We start from the raw sequence: 19,321 nt of genomic DNA, 5'->3' as shown, positions 1-19,321 counted from the left end.
TTTGGCTATTTGGGGTCTTTTGTGTTTCCATACAAATTGTGAAATTTTTTGTTCTAGTTCTGTGAAAAATGCCAGTGGTAGTTTGATAGGGATTGCACTGAATCTGTAGATTGCTTTGGGTAGTATAGTCATTTTCACAATGTTGATTCTTCCAATCCAAGAACATGGTAATCTCTCCATCTGTTTGTATCATCTTTAATTTCTTTCATCAGTGTCTTATAATTTTCTGCATACAGGTCTTTTGTCTCCTTCGGTAGGTTTATTCCTAGGTATTTTATTCTTTTTGTTGCAATGGTAAATGGGAGTGTTTCCTTGATTTCACTTTCACATTTTTCATCATTAGTGTATAGGAACGCAAGACATTTCTGTGCATTAATTATTTTATCCTGCTACTTTACCAGATTCGTTGATTAGCTCTAGTAGTTTTCTAGTAACATCTTTAGGATTCTCTATGTATAGTGTCATGTCATCTGCAAACAGTGACATCTTTACTTCTTCTTTTCCAATTTGGATTCCTTTTATCTTTTTTTGTTCTCTGATTGCTGTGGCTAAAACTTCCAAAACTATGTTGAATAATAGTGGTGAGAGTGGGCAGCCTTGTCTTGTTCCTGGTCTTAGTGGAAATGGTTTCAGTTTTTCACCATTGAGGACGATGTTGGCTGTGGGTTTGTCATATATGACCTTTATTATGTTGAGGTAAGTTCCCTCTATGCCTACTTTCTGCAGGGTTTTTATCATAAATGGGTGTTGAATTTTGTTGAAAGCTTTCTCTGCATCTATTGAGGTGATCATATGTTTTTATGTAAGTTTTTTGAGCCCAATATTTATATATATATATATATGTTTAATTTTATTTTTTATTTATTTTAAAAAATATTTATTTAGTTATTTGTCTGCTTGTCGGATCTCAGTTGCAGGATCTTCGTTAGGGCATGCGGGATTTTAAGTTGTGACATGCTGGCTCTTAGTTGTGGCATTCGGGATCTAGTTCCCTGACCAGGGATCGAACCTGGGTCCCCTGCATTGGGAGCGTGGAGTCTTAACCACTGGACCCCCAGAGAAGTCCCAAGCCCAGTATTTTTAAAAGCCAAACTGTATATTGCTGAAAAGGCCATTTTAATCACTGATGTTTATTTGTATAAAATCTTTTGTATAAAATTTGTTGTACTATCTTGTTGAAATTCTTACAAATACCACAATATGAGTAGTACTACTGTCTATTCTAATGAGTCCGAGACACTGTAGAAGAAAAGATTTCACCTTAATTTTCAATTGAATTTTGCATCAAAATTTTCTCTTAGCTTCCTATTCATTTATAGATATAGCTTATATGTGAAATTGACTTAACAGTCTTTTTTAAATTATTTATTTAAACATATTTTTTATTTCTTTTTTTTTAATTGAAGGATAGTTGATTTGCAATGTTGTGTTAGTTTCAGGTGTACTGCAAAGTGATTCAGTTTTTTATATATATATATATATATATATATATATATATATATATATACACATGCACACATATATACACATAATACACACATAAATACGTATATATACACATAAATACATATACATATATATTCTTTTTCAGATTCTTTTCCCTTATAGGTCATTACAAAATAGTATAGTTCCCTGTGCTGTGCAGTAGGTCCTTCTTGATTCTCTATTTTATATATAGGGGTGTGTATTTGTTAATCCCAAACTCCTAATTTATCCATCCCCCCATTTCCCCTTTGGTACCATACACTTCTATGTCTGTGAGTCTGTTTCTGTTTTGTATATAAGTTCATTTGTAAAAGTCTATCTTTTAATTACAAAGTATATCTTTGCTTTTGGAAGCAAATAATTTAACTGACAGTAAGTAGTTTTGTGACATCTACTTGCATAACTGTGAATTTCCCTTGTAACTTGGATTAACAACTGTATAGTTTTCATATGTTTTTAGCTGAGCTCCTCATTGTCACCAGCAAGAACATTAAGAATTTTTTTATCATCTTATTTTCCCCATCATGAATAAAGTGTATTATTCCTAACTCAGTTTTAGTTACTATCTTGAAATTTTCTTCTTGCCCTTGCCATTTTTTGGTGGCTTTGTTTGTATAACTTATTTAAAATAATTTGAAGTTATTTATTTGACATTTATTTGAAATAATTGATGACTCTCATATTTATAGGTTGCCATTTTTTTCACTTTTCTCCTTAAATTATGTCTATGAAGTGGGTTGGGCTAATCCAGGATTTCCTTACTCTTCAGTTGTAGAATGTGATGTGCCTAGGGAGCATAGCATGGTGGTTCAGTGTAGACTCTAGAAGCTGACTCCTTGGCTTTGAATCCTAACTCTGCTATTGACTAACTTTGTTAACTTGGGCCAAATGTATAATCTGTCAGTGGCTGAGTTTCCTCACTTGAGAAATGGGAATGATAATAGTGTCTACCTGAGTTATGAAGTTTAAATTACTTAGCTCAGTGTCTACAGCATGGTAAATACTCAATAAATGATAGCTGTTAATACTGCTGTTGTCATTATCATCTGTGGATTGTGGCTAACTCAGAGATAAGCAGTAGAATAGCACCAGAATCAAGAGAACCCAGCCCAGGCAGTGCTTTCTAATATTCTCTTCTAATCATGTTACTTTATACACACATAGAAACACACACACACACACACACATTTTAAAAAGCAGAATTAAAGGGATTTATTTTTTCAGATTGCTTCTGTTGTGGTTGTATATGCAATAATAAATTTCCTTAGTGAGTAAGATTAAGATCTGAAATAAAATAAATTTCAAACTCTGCAGTTATTATTAATAAAATACTATTTAAAACCTGTAATTTCAATACCTTCAACAATCTGATGAGTACTATTTTTAAACATGTATTTGGAATGCAATGTTATCTCACTATATACATTGATATGTCAATATCATTGTTCCAGCCTGCAGTCAAAGAAGTCTGAATTATAACACCATAAAATAATTATATCTAGAAATAGTTCTGTTCTATCAACCTCTAAATTTGCAGCTTCATAATTTTATTAATGTTTATACAGATAATAGGGAATTAGGTTTCATTAGTGGAAGGAACACAGATTTTTTTTTTAACATCTTTATTGGAGTATAATTGCTTTAATGTTGTGTTAGTTTCTGCTGTGTAACAAAGTGAATCAGCCATATGCATACATATATCTCCATATACCCTCCCTCTTGTGTCTCCCTCCCACCTGTCCTATCCCACCCCTCTAGGTGGTCACAAAGCACCCAGCTGATCTCCCTGTGCTATGCAGCTGTTTCCCACTAGCTATCTATTTTACATTTGGTAGTGTATATATGTCAATGTTACTCTCTCACTTCGACCCAGCTTACCGTTCCCCCTCCCCATGTCCTCAAGTTCATTCTCTACGTTTGCATCTTTATTCCTGTCCTGCCCCTAGGTTCATTAGAACCTTTTTTTTTGTTTTTTAGATTCCGTATATATGTGTTAGCATACGGTATTTGTTTTTCTCTTTCTGACTTACTTCATTCTGTATGACAGACTCTAGGTCCATCCACCTCACTACAAATAACTCAGTTTCATTTCTTGAGTAATATTGTATATATTGCCACATCTTTGCCACATCTATTGCCACATTGTATATATGTGCCACATCTTGTTTATCCATTCATCTGTCGATGGACACTTAGGTTGCTTCCATGTCCTGGCTATTGTAAATAGTGCTGCAGTGAACATTGTGGTACATGTCTCTTTTTGAATTATGGTTTTCTCAGGGTATATGCCCAGTAGTGGGATTGCTGGGTCTTATGGTAGTTCTATTTTTAGTTTTTTAAGAAACCTCCATACTGTCCTCCATAGTGACTGTATCAATTTACATTTCTACCAACAGTGCAAGAGGGTTCCCTTTTCTCCACTCCCTCTCCAGCCTTTATTGTTTCTAGATTTTTTGATGATGGCCATTCTGACCGAGGAACACAGATTTTTGAATGCATGGCATTTCTTCATTTTTAGCTCTGTTAGTCCCTGGTTAGAGTATACTGAAAATAGCGTGTGATCCTGTCTTATCAGTTCATGACTCTGTGCAAGGAAAGTGAGAATTGGTTATATTTCATCAAAAGAAATTCATTACACGATTGTGTTAATTCTTTAATTTGTAGTATAAGTGCTTTGAAGGGTCTTTCTTACATAAGTCTTACTATAGGAATGGTTAAGATCACTGAATATCTATTATTATGTATTGCTTTATAAAAAAAGACTACTGTGAAGACAGTTGCATCTCATTATATTTTTGAAAGCATAAGTTTGTATGTTATTGATGAATTTTATTCATAGAGGGTAAAATTTATTGAACATCTACCATTTTTTGGCATCGTACTGAGAAATTAACCCACTTAATTAAATCTTATACCTCTCTGAAGTATCTTACTCATTTAGCAGATGGAGAAGCTAGAGAGGCCAAATAAGATCAATAACTTGCCCAGAGTCATTTAGCTGCTAACAAGTGAAATTCAAACCCACTCTGTACTCTTAAGAGTGCCTCTCATATTATAACCTTTGTGATTATTTGAGTACTAAAGTGAATAATGATTTTGTATATTTATGTAAAGAGACACACTGAAATTAGTATACTTAATTGCTTAAATTTCATTAGGGTAGACAAAAATATAAACATTTCTATAGTAGAAATAGGGAAGAATTTTTAAAAATGTAAAAAACTGTTGATCTATCATGGTTGATGTAGAAGTTATATCATTTTCAAGTGTTAATAGTCTTCATAAGCTAATTTATTTAAAGAAGGGAGGGAGGTAAGAGTGACGTGATAAGATAGATATGGTAAGATGGAACTCTTAGGAAGAGAAGCTAGTTGGGATTTCTAGAGGTTTTTCTAGGGTTAGGTAGGAAAATGCACAGAGAATATATATAATCAAATAGAAAGAACCAATGGAGAAAGTAGACTCTGTTCCACTAGGGCAGAGGTAATTAGAATATAGATTTTGGGTTATGAAAGAAAGATTATTGGTATTTTACCATTTCTTCCATTCCTTTGATAGTTTTCTTTCACGTGAGGTGATTATCATAACATTTTGAAGCTTGAAGGGACTCTAGATATAGCTAGAGATAGCTAGTCTCCACTCATCTCACTTTGCAGTTAAGGAAACAGTTATTATAAGGTATTTGTCCAAGGGTACTAGCTCTAGTGTCATAACAGGATCTGTTAACCATAGCTTTTGACTGCATGCTTGTGCTCTTTTCCCAATATTCTAAGTCCTCTTTTCCTTAGAGTTCAAACATATTAACCTATCTGAAAATGAAATTGTAGGAAATACTTCTATATATACACCTATCTTATGATTATTCCCTACTGACATTCTTTCAAGGTGGGTATATTTAAGGTGGTGGGATGAAGGGGTAAATTGTTTAAATATTTACTCATTTTTTGTTTATGGGATATGTATTTATTTGATGTCTAATTAAATTATTGGTAATAAATATTTTCTTTGCTTAGAAATTAGAAATATTGGATTTATATATGATATATTTTAGATTTACTTTTTCTGTTGCTAAGAGAATGTAAAAACTGAAATCACATTTTTCTTTCTTCATTTTGCAGTAGTATTATTGATTCCACAGAATACAGCCAACCTCCAGGTTTCAGTGGCAGTTCTCAGGTAAATGATACATCTAACAGTATGTTACAGTGGTACGATAAATATAATCACCTGAGTTGTAAAATCACAGATGAGTTTACTGGAATGTCCTGTCATAAAGACAGCTGTTTTGAATGCTGTGGCATTGATTAGGACTTGAATAGCTCTGATACATAATCAGATATATATTTGCTCATCACTGAGTTAAAATTTTTTTTTAAAATACTGGTAACATCAGACCTTGAGAGGAAGGAAATACCATAAGAGGAAATTATGAGTAATCAGGGCATTGTTTCTCTCAGATAAGAAAGTTGTAATTTATTGATGAATTACCCATTATTATGTTGAAAAGTAGTTTTTCTGTGGAAAGTAAACTACAGGCTTGAGGAAAATAGACTCTGGCTTCTCCTTTTCTTTAATTAATTGTATGATTATTTTGATTTTTACTGCCTTCATCTCTGACTTGGGGATGCTGACATTTGTCAAATATAATTTTGAGGCCAGACTTTTTTTTTTTTTTAAACTTTTCACATTGAAATAACTTCAGACTTAGAAGTTACAAGAATGGTAAAAAATAATTCCTTTATATTCTGTATGCAGGTTATCCAGATGTTAACATTTGATCACATTTGCTCTATCATTCTCATTCTGTCTCTCTTTTATATATACACACATAAAATTTTTTCTTTGGATGTTTGAGCAGGGTACAGACATACTGTTCCTTTATCTCTAAATACCCCAGTGTATATTTCCTTAAAAACAAGGATATTGTCCTATGTAATCACAGTATAACTTTAAAATTCAAGAAGTTAGTGTTGATATGGTGATATTATCTAATCTCTATATCTTACTCAGATTTTACAAATTGTCCTTCCAGTATCCTTTATAATATCCTGTTCTCCTTAAAAGGAAAAAAACATAAGGCATTCAAATGAGGCATGTTCATTTGTGTATTCATTTTATGTAATAGTGCAGTTATTTTTATCAAAGTGGAAAGAAAATTCTTTCGGATAATACAGCTTTTATTTGTGTTTTTCTTTCCACACTACTTAAATAACTGCCTCTATTACTTTTATGGTTAGTTTGTGTAACTACTCTGTATATCCTGTGTTATCTTCAACTGCATGCTTGGATTTGGCCTGTTGTTTTTTTATAGTAAGTTTATAGATTGGTTTGTATCTGTTTCTGAACAGCCATGAAAACACCAGATCTAGGTGTTTTTTTTTTTTTCTTTTTTTTCGGTACACGGGCCTCTCACTGTTGTGGCCTCTCCTGTTGTGGAGCACAGGCTCCGGATGCGCAGGCTCAGCGGCCATGGCTCACGGGCCCAGCTGCTCCGCGGCATGTGGGATCTTCCCGGACTGGGGCACGAACCCGTGTCCCCTGCATCGGCAGGCGGACTCTCAACCACTGTGCCACCAGGGAAGCCCTAGGTGTTTTTTAAATAAGACAATGGGATATATCAGGAGAAATTTTTAAGAATTAAATTGAAAAAAAAAAAGAAAAAAAAAGAATTAAATTGAAACATCCTTAAGAACTTGAACTGGAAAAGCAGTCTCTGAATCTGGAAACAGGCTTGGCATTCACAGCTGTTCTCCTTTTAAACATAATCTCACAGAACATCAACATCAGACATAGTCACTCTGGGACGGTGATGAAATGAAGCAAAAACCAAGATCACTTCATAAATTTATTAAGCACATACAAAAAGAAGTCACTGTGTAAGCCACATAAAATACCAAACACACCTCTATCATGGCTAATATGAGCAGTTGCTGTTTCTTTACTAATTACAACTTTAGTCTCACTGTAGTTTTCCGTTTGTCTAGGTAAGATATATTAAGGTACTCAATCACAGAATTATCTCCACTTCTTGATAGTGTCCAATCTAGAGCAAAGCCTTACTTCCTTGAACCCTCCCCCAAATCACTTAACATGGGCCTATATCCTATAAGTAGTTTGTAACATACTCTTACCTTAACCTGTAGTGTGCTGTATTCTTTGTTGCAATGAGCAATAATAAAATTTGTTCAACTACAGGTGTGTTCCTATTGGTCTTTGGCTGCAGGGCTTTGACAAAGTCTCCATAGAGGAACAGAGAAGATTTTCTGCTATTGCCATTTATAGAACATTGATTTGGAATTTCTAGCAAATTCCATAAGCTAGAAATAATAGAAATTGAATAGAAAAAAAAGCAATCAGAATAGTTTTTTTAAAAATTTTTACTGTTTGCATATAATAAAGGAGACTTCTGGTTTGAGATTGTACACTAAGCCAATGTAATCCCTCCAACCTCCACCCACTAGAAATCCCACTGACATATTGCTATCCTCACACTGAAAACTTAAAAAGAATTTGTAAAGATAAAAAGAATACTTAGGAAGTCCACCTAACATATGAGTCACTGTATGCAGAGGAAAAGTGTGCTTTTGGATGAAGTAGTCTGGGTCTCTCAGGAGACTCCAACCTTAGTATCTGCTGGAGGACAGGGAAGTTGCTGAGGAGGAAAGCCTACTAGTGCTTATGGGATAGAACTAATATGACATTTTGTGCCGAAGTCCTTAGGCTTCATTTCTAGGTATACTCTTTAGAAGAGGCAGACTTAAAACAGATTGACACAGAAAGACTTGAAAACAAAGGAGTAGTTGAGGATAAGCCTGGCAAATATAAGAATGGTAAGAAATACAACAAAAACAAACAAACAACAAAAAAGGAAAGAAGAGTAGACCAAAGTAGAACTCAAGGAAAAAATCATAGAAGAGAGATACAGGTTTTCACATAATGAAAGGTATAATCCCACAAAATAGTCATTTTTGTGACATAATCTAAAGCATTGGTATTTATATAAAGCAAAACCTATTAGAAATTTTCAAAAATTGATTAAAAGTTAAACATGGTAAGAGATTTTAAGGTATAGATGTCCTTCAGTATCCATGGGGGATTGGTTCCAGGAACCCCTGCAGGTACCAAAATCCAAGGTTGCTCAAATCCTTGGATAAATTGGTGTATATTTGCATATAACCGGGGTATCACATCCTCCTATATACTTTGTCATCTCTGGATTACTTGTAATAACTAATAGAATGTAAATGCTATATAAAAAGTTTTAAATACAATGTGAATAGTGTGTAAATAGTTGCCAGTGCAGCTGCAAATTCGTTTTGCTTTTTGGAACTTCCTGGAATTTCTTCTTCTTTTTTGGGGGGAGGGTGGTGTGTGGATTTTTTTGGTCTGCATTTGATTGAAGTTTTAGATGCAGAACCTGCGGATATGGAGGGCCTACTGTATAATTCAAGAAGTAATTAAAGTAGAAACAAAAGTATTTAGGTAACATTTATTTTGCATTTACTATTCATGGACATTGCTCAATGTACTTTACATGTATTAACTACTTTAATTCTTAGAATTTCCCTATGAGATAAGTACTATTACTATTATTTTCTATTTTATTGAGGAGGAAACTAGGGCAAAGAAAAGTTGAGGAGGTTGCCCAAGGTAATATAGCAGAGATTTTAACTCAGGCATTATGGCTTCAGGGCAGGTGCTTTTAAATATTAATTTATTCAACCAAAAGTTTTTTTGAGTACCTCCTATTTACCAGACACTATTATAGGCTCTGGTTATTGAACAAAAACAAAACAGACCAAAATTCATGCTGTAGCCAAACTTTCAGTCTAGTTGGAGTGATACTAATAGTAATAAGAATAGATTACCTTTGAACAAAGAGGAGGTGAGGGAGCAAGCTATGTGGATATCTCCGGGAAGATCTAGGCTGAGTGAAAATAAGTACATGAGCCTTAAGGTACAAGAATGCCAGACACAGTCCAGAAGTCCAGTATGACTGGAGAGGAATGAGGAAGGAGGAGAAAAATAGAAATGAGGTAAGAACCATGACAGAGGCCACTTTGGTGCATGATTTTCTTATGTCATTTTAAAGACATGGGATTTTTTCTTTGTTTGAGATGAGTCAAACTTGGTTTAATAGGTACTTGTCTCACTTTATACTTTGCTTCAAGGGATATACATTATTTATAGTAATCTTAGAGCATTTAGAAAACTGGATTGATTCTAAAACAGAATAAATTGTACCATCTACATTCTCTGAATCAGAACATCAAATAAATAACTACTTAGACAATCTGGAAGAGAGAAAACTAAATACTTCTCTTAATACCTTTGTGTCAAAGAGTATACAGACGTTGCTACAAACAATTCAGAAAATAATGCTAGTGAAAATATTATGTATCAAAATTTTTGAAATTTTGGTCAGAACTTTCCTAAAAATTGTATCATTAAATGAATTCATTTTTAGATGCGAATAAAAATAAATGAACTAGGCATTGAACTCAAGACACTGGGAAAAACTTAAGACGGCAAATGTGGAGAGAAATAAAAAAGATCCTGTATGTTATAATATATAATTGAAATTGGCTGTTATAATATTGAGTAGATTAAAATAACTTAGTGCTGATGCATACTAGTAAAAATAGCAGTCTTAATAAAATGTATAAATTTCAAGGAAAATAAAAAATATTAAAATAGGTTAAAGCAATTGTTAAACATTTTGAATAGACCAATAACCATAACTTAATGTGATTCCAATTAAAAATCCTCAATATTTTTTAAAGGTCAGTAGAGAGTGTGACCAATTGACTTTAATGGTTATTTATAGAATGAATGCTGCGGAGGTATAATAATTACAAGGGCATTAAGTTATTATAATGTATTCTAAGACTGCTGTAACAAAACGGGCACAATAAAAAATGTAAAATCTAACAGAAAGGTAATGAAGAGTTTACCCTATGGTGAACGTGGATATGCAGATCAGTGGTGAAAGGGAAGATTTTTTTCTTGAATTTAGTTAATTTTTTTATAGAGCAGGTTCTCACTAGTTATCCATTTTATCCATTATACATCTTAGTGTATATATGTCAATTGCAATCTCCCACTTCATCCCACCACCACCACCACCCCCGCCCCCGCCACTTTCCCACCTTGGTATCCATACGTTTGTTCTCCTCATCTCTGTATCTTTTTCTGCCCTGCAAACCAGTTCATCTGTACCATTTTTCTAGTTTCCACATATATGCATTAATATATGATTTTTTTTTCTCCTTCTGACTTACTTCACTCTGTATGACAGTCTCTAGATCCATCCACATCTCAACACATGACCCAATTTCGTTCCTTTTTATGGCTGAGTAATATTCCATTGTATATATGTACTACATCTTCTTTATCCATTTGTCTGTCGATGGGCATTTAGGTTGCTTCCATGTCCTGGCTGTTGTAAATAGTGCTGCAATGAACATTTGGGTGCATGTGTCTTTTTGAATTATGGTTTTCTCTGAGTATATGCCTAGTAGTGGGATTGCTGGATCATATGGTTATTCTGTTTTTAGTTTTTTAAGGAACCTCCATACTGTTCTCCAGAGTGGCTGTATCAGTTTACATTCCCACCTTGCAACAGTGCAAGAGGGTTCCCTTTTCTCCACACCCTCTCCAGCATTTGTTGTTTGTACATTTTCTGATGATGCTCATTCTAACTGGTGGGAGGTGATACCTCATTGTAGTTTTGATTTGCATTTCTCTAACAATTAGTGATGTTGAGCAGCTTTTCATGTGCTTCTTGGCCATCTGTATGTCTTCTTTGGGGAAATGTCTATTTAGGTCTTCTGCCCATTTTTGGATTGGGTTGTTTGTTTTTTTAATATTCAGCTGCATGAGCTGTTTATATATTTTGGAGATTAATCCTTTGTTGATTCATTTGCAAATATTTTCTCCCATTCTGAGGGTTGTCTTCGCATCTTGTTTATACTTTGCTTTGCAAAAGCTTTTAAGTTTCGTTAGGTCCCATTTGTTTAATTTTGTTTTTATTTCCATTACTCTAGGAGATGGATCAAAAAAGATCTTTCTGTGATTTATGTCGGAGTGTTCTTCCTATGTTTTCCTCTAAGAGTTTTATAGTGTCTGGTCTTAAATTTAGGTCTCTAATCCATTTTGAGTTTATTTTTGTGCATGGTGTTAGGGAGTGTTCTAATTTCATTCTATTCCATGTAGCTGTCCAGTTTTCCCAGCACCATTTATTGAAGAGACTGTCTTTTCTCCATTGTATATCCTTGCCTCGTTTGTCATGGATTAGGTGACCATAGGTGCATGGGTTTATCTCTGGGCTTTCTATCCTGTTCCATTGATCTATATTTCTGAGTTTGTGCCAGTACTGTATTGTCTTGATCATTGTAGCTTTGTAGTATAGTCTGAAGTCAGCAAGTCTGATTCATCTAGCTCCGTTTTTTTCCCTCAAGACCGCTTTGGCTATTCGGGGTCTTTTGTGTCTCCTTACAAATTTTAAGATTTTTTGTTCTAGTTCTGTAAAAAATGCCATTGGTAATTTGATAGGGATTGCATTGAATCTGTAGATTAGGTAGTATAGTCATTTTCACAATATTGATTCTTCCAATCCAAGAACATGGTATATCTCTCCATCTGTTTGTATCATCTTTAATTTCTTTCATCACTGTCTTATAGTTTTCTGCATACAGGTCTTTTGTCTCCCTAGGTAGATTTATTCCTAGGTATTTTATTCTTTTTGTTCCAGTGGTAAATGGGAGTGTTTCCTTAATTTCTATTTCTGATCTTTCATCATTAGTGTATAGGAAGGCAAGAGATTTCTGTGCATTAATTTTGTATCCTGCAACTTTACCAAATTCATTGATTAGCTCTAGTAGTTTTCTGGTGGCATCTTTAGGATTCTCTATGTATAGTGTCATGTCATCTGCAAACAGTGCCAGGTTTACATCTCCTTTTCCGATTTGTATTCCTTTTATTTCTTTTTCTTCTCTAAGTGCCATGGCTAGGACTTCCAAAACTATGTTGAATAACAGTGGTGAGAGTGGACATCCTTGTCTTCTTCCTGATCTTAAAGGAAATGCTTTCGGTTTTTCACCATTGAGAATGATGTTTGCTGTGGGTTTTTCATATATGGCCTTTATTTTGTTGAGGTAGGTTCCCTCTGTGCCCACTTTCTGAAGAGTTTTGTTCATAAATGGGTGTTGAATTTTGTCAAAAGCTTTTTCTGCATCTATTGAGATGATCATACGGTTTTTATTCCTTAATTGTTAATGTGGTGTATCACATTGATCGATTTGCATATATTGAAGAATCCTTGCATCCCTGGGAGAAATCACACTTGATCATGGTGTATGATCCTTTTAATGTGTTGTTGGATTCTGTTTGCTTGTATTTTGTTGAAGATTTTTGCATCTACATTCATGAGTGATATTAGTGTGTAATTTTCTTTTTTTGTAGTATCTTTGATTTTGAAATCAGGGTGATGGTGGCCTCATCGAATGAGTTTGGGAGTGTTCCTACCTCTGCAGTTTTTTAGAAGAGTTTGAGAAGGATGGGTGTTAGCTCTTCTCTAAATGTTTGATAGATTTCACCTGTGAAGCCATCTGGTCCTGGACTTTTGTTTGTTGGAAGATATTTAATCACAGTTTCAATTTGATTACTTGTGATTGGTCTGTTCATATTTTCTGTTTCTTCCTGGTTCAGTCTTGGAAGGTTATACCTTTCTAAGAATTTGTCCATTTCTTCCAGGTTGTGAATTTTATTGTCATAGAGTTGCTTGTAGTAGTCTCTTAGGATGCTTTGTATTTCTGCAGTGTCTGTTGTAACTTCTCCTTTTTTATTTCTAATTTTATTGATTTGAGTCCTCCCCCTTTTTTGCTTGATGAGTCTGGCTAATGGTTTATCAGTTTTATTAATCTTCTCAAAGAATCAGCTTTTAGTTTTATTGATGTTTGCTATTGTTTTCTTTTTTTCTCTTTCATTTATTTCTGCTCTGATCTTTATGATTTCTTTCCTTCTACTAATGTTGTGTGGTGTTTGTTCTTTCTCTCGTTCCTTTATGTGTAAGGTTAGATTGTTTATTTGAGACTTCTTGTTTCTTGAGGTAGGCTTGTATTGCTATAAACTTCCATCTTAGAACTGCTTTTGCTGCATCCCATAGGTTTTGGATTGGCCTGTTTCATTGTCATTTGTCTCTAGGTATTTTCTGATTTCCTATTTGATTTCTTCAGTGATCTCTTGGTTATTTAGTAAAGTATTGTTTAGCCTCCATGTGTTTTTGTTTTTTATGTTTTTCTCCCTGTAATTGATTTCTAGTTTCACATTTTTGTGGTCAGGAAGGATGCTTCGTATTATTTCAGTTTTCTTATATTTACTGAGGCTTCATTTGATGTGATCTGTCCTGGAGAATGTCCCATGCGCACTTAAGAAGAATGTGTAATCTGCTGTTTTTGGATGGAATGTCCTATAAATATCAGTTAAATCTATCTGGTCTGTTGTGTCATTTAAAGCTTGTGTTTCCTTATTAATTTTCTGTTTGGATGATCTGTCGTTTGGTGTGAGGTGTTAAAGTCCCCCACTATTATTGTGTTACTGTCTGTTTACTCTTCTGGAGCTCTTAGCAGTTGCCTTATGTATTGAGGTGCTCCTATGTTGGGTGCATATATATATATAATTGTTTTATCTTCTGTTTGGATTGATCCCTTGATCATTATGTAGTGTCCTTCCTTGTCTCTTGTAACGTTCTTTATTTTAAAGTCTATTTTATCTGATATGAGTATTGCTACCTCAGCTTTCTTTTGATTTCCATTCACATGGAATATCTTTTTCCATCCCCTCACTTTCAGCCTGTATGTGTCCCTAGGTCTGAAGTGAGTTTCTTGTAGACAGCATATATATGGGTCTTGTTTTTGTATCCATTCAGCAGTCCTGTGTCTTTTGGTTGGAACATTTAATCCATTCACATTTAAGGTAATTATTGATATGTATGTTCCTATTACCATTTTCTTAACTGTTTTGTGTTTTGTTTTTGTAGGTCCTTTTCTTCTCTTGTGTTTCCCACTTAGAGAAGTTCCTTTAGCATTTGTTGTAGAGCTGATTTGGTGGTGGTGAATTCTCTTAGCTTTTGCTTATATATAAAGCTTTTGATTTGTCTGTGGAATCTGAATGAGATCCTTGCTGGGTAGAGTAATCTTGGTTGTATGTTCTTCCCTTTCATCTCTTTAAATATGTCATGCCATTCCTTTCTGGCTTGTAGAGTTTCTGCTGAGAAATCAGCTGTTAACCTTATTGGAGTTCCCTTGTATGTTGTTTGTCGGTTTTCCCTTGCTGCTGTCAGTAATTTTTCTTTGTCTTTAATTTTTGTCAATTTGATTACTATGTGTCTTGGTGTGTTTCTCTGTGGTTTTATCCTGTATGGGACTCTCTGCACTTCCTGGACTTGGGTGGCTATTTCCTTTCCCATGTTAGGGAAGTTTTCGACTATGATCTCTTCAAATATTTTCTTGGGTTCTTTCTCTCTCTCTTCTTTTGGGGCCCCTACAATGCAAATGTTGTTGTATTTAATGTTCTCCCAGAGGTCTCTTCAGCTGTCTTCATTTCTTTTCATTCTTTTTTCTTTATTCTGTTCCATGGCAGTGAGTTCCACCATTCTGTCTTCCAGGTCACTTATCCATTTTTCTACCTCAGTTATTGTGCTATTGATTCCTTCTGTTGTAGTTTTCATTTCATTTATTGTTCATGTTTGTTTGTTTGTTCTTTAAGTCTTCTAGGTCTTTGTTAACCATTTCTTTCATCTTCTCAATCTTTGCCTTCATTCTTTTTCCGAGGTCCTGGATCATCTTCAGTATCATTATTCTGAATTATTTTTCTGGAAGGTTGCCTATCTCCACTTCATTTAGTTGTTTTTCTGGGGTTTTATCTTCTTCCTTCATCTGGTACATAGCCCTCTGACTTTTCATCTCATCTATCTTTCTCTGAATGTGTTTTTAGTTCCACAGACTGCAGGATTGTAGTTCTTCTTGGTTCTGCTGTCTGCCCTTTGGTGGATGAAGCTATCTAAGATGCTTGAGCAAGTTTCCTGATGGGAGGGACTGGTGGTGGGTAGAGCTGGGTGTTGCTCTGGTGGGCAGAGCTCAGTGAAAATTTAATCCACTTGTCTGCTGATGAGTCAGACTGGGTTCCCTCCCTGTTGGTTGTTTGGCCTGAGGGGACCCAACACTGGAGCCTACCCACGCTCTTTAGTGGGGCTAATTGTGTCTCTGGGAGAGCTCACGCCAAGGAGTACTTCCCAGCACTTCTGCTGCCAGTGTCCTTGTCCTCATGGTGAGACACATCCACCCCCTGCCTCTGCAGGAGACCCTCCAACACCAGCAGGTAGGTCTATTCAGTCTCGTATGCAGTCATTGCTCCTTCCCCCTGGGTCCTGATGTGCACACTACTTTGTGTGTGCCCTCCAAGAGTGGAGTCTCTGTTTGCCCCAGTCCTGTCGAAGTCCTGCAAACAAATCCCGCTAGCCTTCAAAGTCTGATTCTCTAGGAATTCCTCCTCCCGTTTCTGGGCCTCCAGGTTGGGAAGCCTGACATGGGGCTCAGAACCTTCACTCCAGTGGGTGGACTTCTGTGGTATAAGTGTTCTCCAGTTTGTGAGTCACCCACCCAGCAATTATGGGGTTTGATTTTATTGTGATTGCGCCCCCTCCTAGCATCTCATTGTGGCTTCTCCTTTGTCTTTGGATGTTGGTTATGTTTTTTGCTGAGTTCCAGTGTCTTCTTGTTGATGATTGTTCAACAGTTAGTTGTGATTCCAGTGCTCTTGCCGGAGGGAGTCAAAAGCGAAGATTAAGTAAATTATGCAGTGTTAGCCAGGAAGCATTTGAAGGAAATTTAGCTTTCTGTTTTATCTGTTACTGTAAGAGTCCAGATCAGCTAAATAATGATTTAAATAATAATAGAACTATAGAAAAAAGAGGGCTGTATATAAGAAGGCACCATAAACAAGCTTTTAAACCCAAACTGGGAAAGGTTTTGTCAGTTGCTTCACATTGCTTCAAAATGAAAAAAGTTTCTTAAACCAATTTCATTCTTTTGATGAAAGCTCCAAAAATTTTTTTTTAAAAAAGATGAAGAACATGGGGGGAAAAGGCAAATTCAGATGGTTGGCTCACATATGAAATAATACTCAACTTCCTAAATAATAAAAGCACAATATGAAGTAGTGTAAGGTACCAAAGAAGTCACCTAATAGTGGCTAAGGATGTTTCAAAATGGGAAATCTTCTTGCTTGCTGTGTGCATGTACATGTAGTGTTGAGGATGGGATGGGGTACTGAGAGAGGGGGAAAAGGGGAGGGGGGAGAGAGTTGTCTTACAGGAAGACTATTTGGCGATATATACATATGAGAAATGCTAAAAATGTGTGATTTGGTAGTGATAAACATAGGAATTTTTTATAAGAAATGATTCAAAGTACTATGTAAAGATTATATACCAGTATTATTTATAAAAGCAAAAATTCTAGAAAAATAAATATGCCCAATCATAGTAGAATAGCTATAGAAACTATGGTACAGCTATCGGGTATATTATTTTACTACTCTTAAAAATAATGTTTATAGTTGTAATTGAACTGAAAAAAATGTTAACAATATAATGTAGGTGAAGCCGGAAACAATTTTTTTATACCACTGAAGTTTTATAATTGCCTGTTCATTTTGCTTTAGAATTTTTATATAAGCTTAGTACAGTTAGTAAAATCAGGAAATTTAATGTTAATGCAGTATTATTATTTGAGATAATGTAGTTAAATTTTAGCAGTTTTGCCCCTAATATTCTTTTATAGCAAAAGAAAAAAATTTTCCTTCTCCAATATGAATCCGGAATCACTGGTTACCTTTAGTTGTCATGTTTCTTCAATCTCCTCTAAATTGTTATATTTCCTTAGTTGTGCGTGATGTTGACGTTTTTGAATATTATAAGTTATTAATTTTGTAGAACGTTCCTTAATATGAGTTTGTGTGGTATTTCCTTATAACTAGATACAGATTATCCATTTTTATCAGGAATACTACAGAACCGATGTGGTATCCTTTGTTAGTTTGTCATATCTTGAGCCATATGATATGAGTTTGCTCAGTACTGGTGATGTTAATTCTGACCACTTGATTAAGGTAGTGCCTGCCAGATTTGTCCTCTGTAAATTTACCATTTTCTCCCATTTGAGCATCTATTAATAAATCTTACTTGAAATAATTATTAATGTGTTTTGCCCAAATGATAATTTTTAATTCGTTTTTTCTTCCACATTTATTTTTTTAACTTTTTTATTGAAGTATAGTTAGTTTACAGTGTTGTGTTAGTTTCAAGTATACAGCAAAGTGAGTCACATATATATGTGTACTTTTTCAGATTCTTTTCCATTATAGGTTATTATGAGATATTGAGTATAGTTCTCTGTGCTATACAGTAGATCCTTGTCATTTACCTATTTTATATAGAGTAGTGTGTATATGTTAATCCCAAACTCCTAATTTATCCACCCCCACTCTTGTGCTATCCCCTTTGGTAACCATAAGTTTGCTTTCTATGTCTGTGAGTCTATTTCTGTTTCGTAAATAAGTTCATTTGTATCATTTTTTTAGATGCCACATTTAAGTGATATCATACAGTATAATCTTCCTCTGTCTAACTTGACTTAATGTGATAAGCCCATCCATGTTGCTGCAAATGGCATTATTTCATTTTTTTAAATAGCTGAGTAATACTTCCACATTTATTCGTTAGCATTTCTACTGAAAGGGAGGATCTTTCCCTCCCTCCCTCTTTGTTTGTTTATATGGTTATGGAATCATGGAATTTTAATTTTTTCTGTTAATCATTTTGAAACTGAAATTGTTCCCTGTTTGTCTAGTTGGAACTCCTTCAAGCTGATTTTCATGTTCTTATCATTCTTTAAGTGACTTATTACATTCTTAGACAACAAGATATACCAGCATCATCTTGTACTTACCTTGCCCCAGTCCTGGAATCAACCATGTATCCAAGAAGCCCTGTTTTCTTTTTTTTCTTTTTTTTTTTTTTTTTGCGCTACGCGGGCCTCTCACTGTTGTGGCCTCTCCCATTGCGGAGCACAGGCTCCGGATGCACAGGCTCAGCGGCCATGGCTCACGGGCCTAGGTGCTCCACGGTATGTAGGATCTTCCCGGACCGGGGCACGAACCCGTGTCCCCTGCATCGGCAGGCAGACTCTCAACCACTGCGCCACCAGGGAAGCGCAAGATCTGGGTTTTAAGTGTGCTCATTGCACTTAGAGCATCATTGCTTGTAGATCTTCTCAGTGGACAGAGCTAGGAAATATGTATATCTGTATATATAACATATTATAATATGTATCCATTAATTATATATTGTTCACCTTAAGTGTTTGATGAAAGGACTCACAGGAATCAAGCAGTTTATACTTTTGGAACATCATTATAGGCAATGGATATAGTACAGCCAAGCAGAAGAAGGGTACTCATTGAAAGGGATATGAAGACTTCAGGCACAGTCTTCTTTGTCCTTCTACCACCGAGTCACAGAGGAATTGCTTTGTTTCTACGTTCAGAACAACTGCTAGCTTGCATCTCAAGCACCTTAGTAATGGGAAATTCAAATTTGGCTTGAGGTCGGATCTCTTATTTTAAGCTAGTCACATGGGCAGTGCATTCTAGTTATGTGACCAGCCATTAAGTTACAGGCTCCACTGAAATCAGGTGAATCATAAATTCACTTATTATTACTAAACAATGCTGACAGACTGATACAGTCTGCTCCCAAACAACTCACAGGCCCATG

General features: G+C 35.1%; 1 protein-coding gene across 1 annotated transcript in view; it reads left to right on the top strand.

Annotated features, from left to right (window-relative positions):
* COP1 (COP1 E3 ubiquitin ligase) overlaps positions 1 to 19,321 on the top strand; it is a 276,923-nt gene that overhangs the window by 94,133 nt on the left and 163,469 nt on the right. The window contains exon 9 of the mRNA XM_065880802.1: positions 5,604 to 5,661. Within this exon, the coding sequence (XP_065736874.1) occupies positions 5,604 to 5,661 (58 nt within the window). The remainder of the gene's footprint in view (positions 1 to 5,603; positions 5,662 to 19,321) is intronic.

This window comes from Phocoena phocoena, chromosome 1 (genome assembly GCF_963924675.1).
Source record: "Phocoena phocoena chromosome 1, mPhoPho1.1, whole genome shotgun sequence".
NCBI classification, from domain to species: Eukaryota; Metazoa; Chordata; class Mammalia; order Artiodactyla; family Phocoenidae; genus Phocoena; species Phocoena phocoena.
Note: the sequence above shows the minus strand (reverse complement) of the source record. Positions and strands in the feature narration are given on the sequence as shown.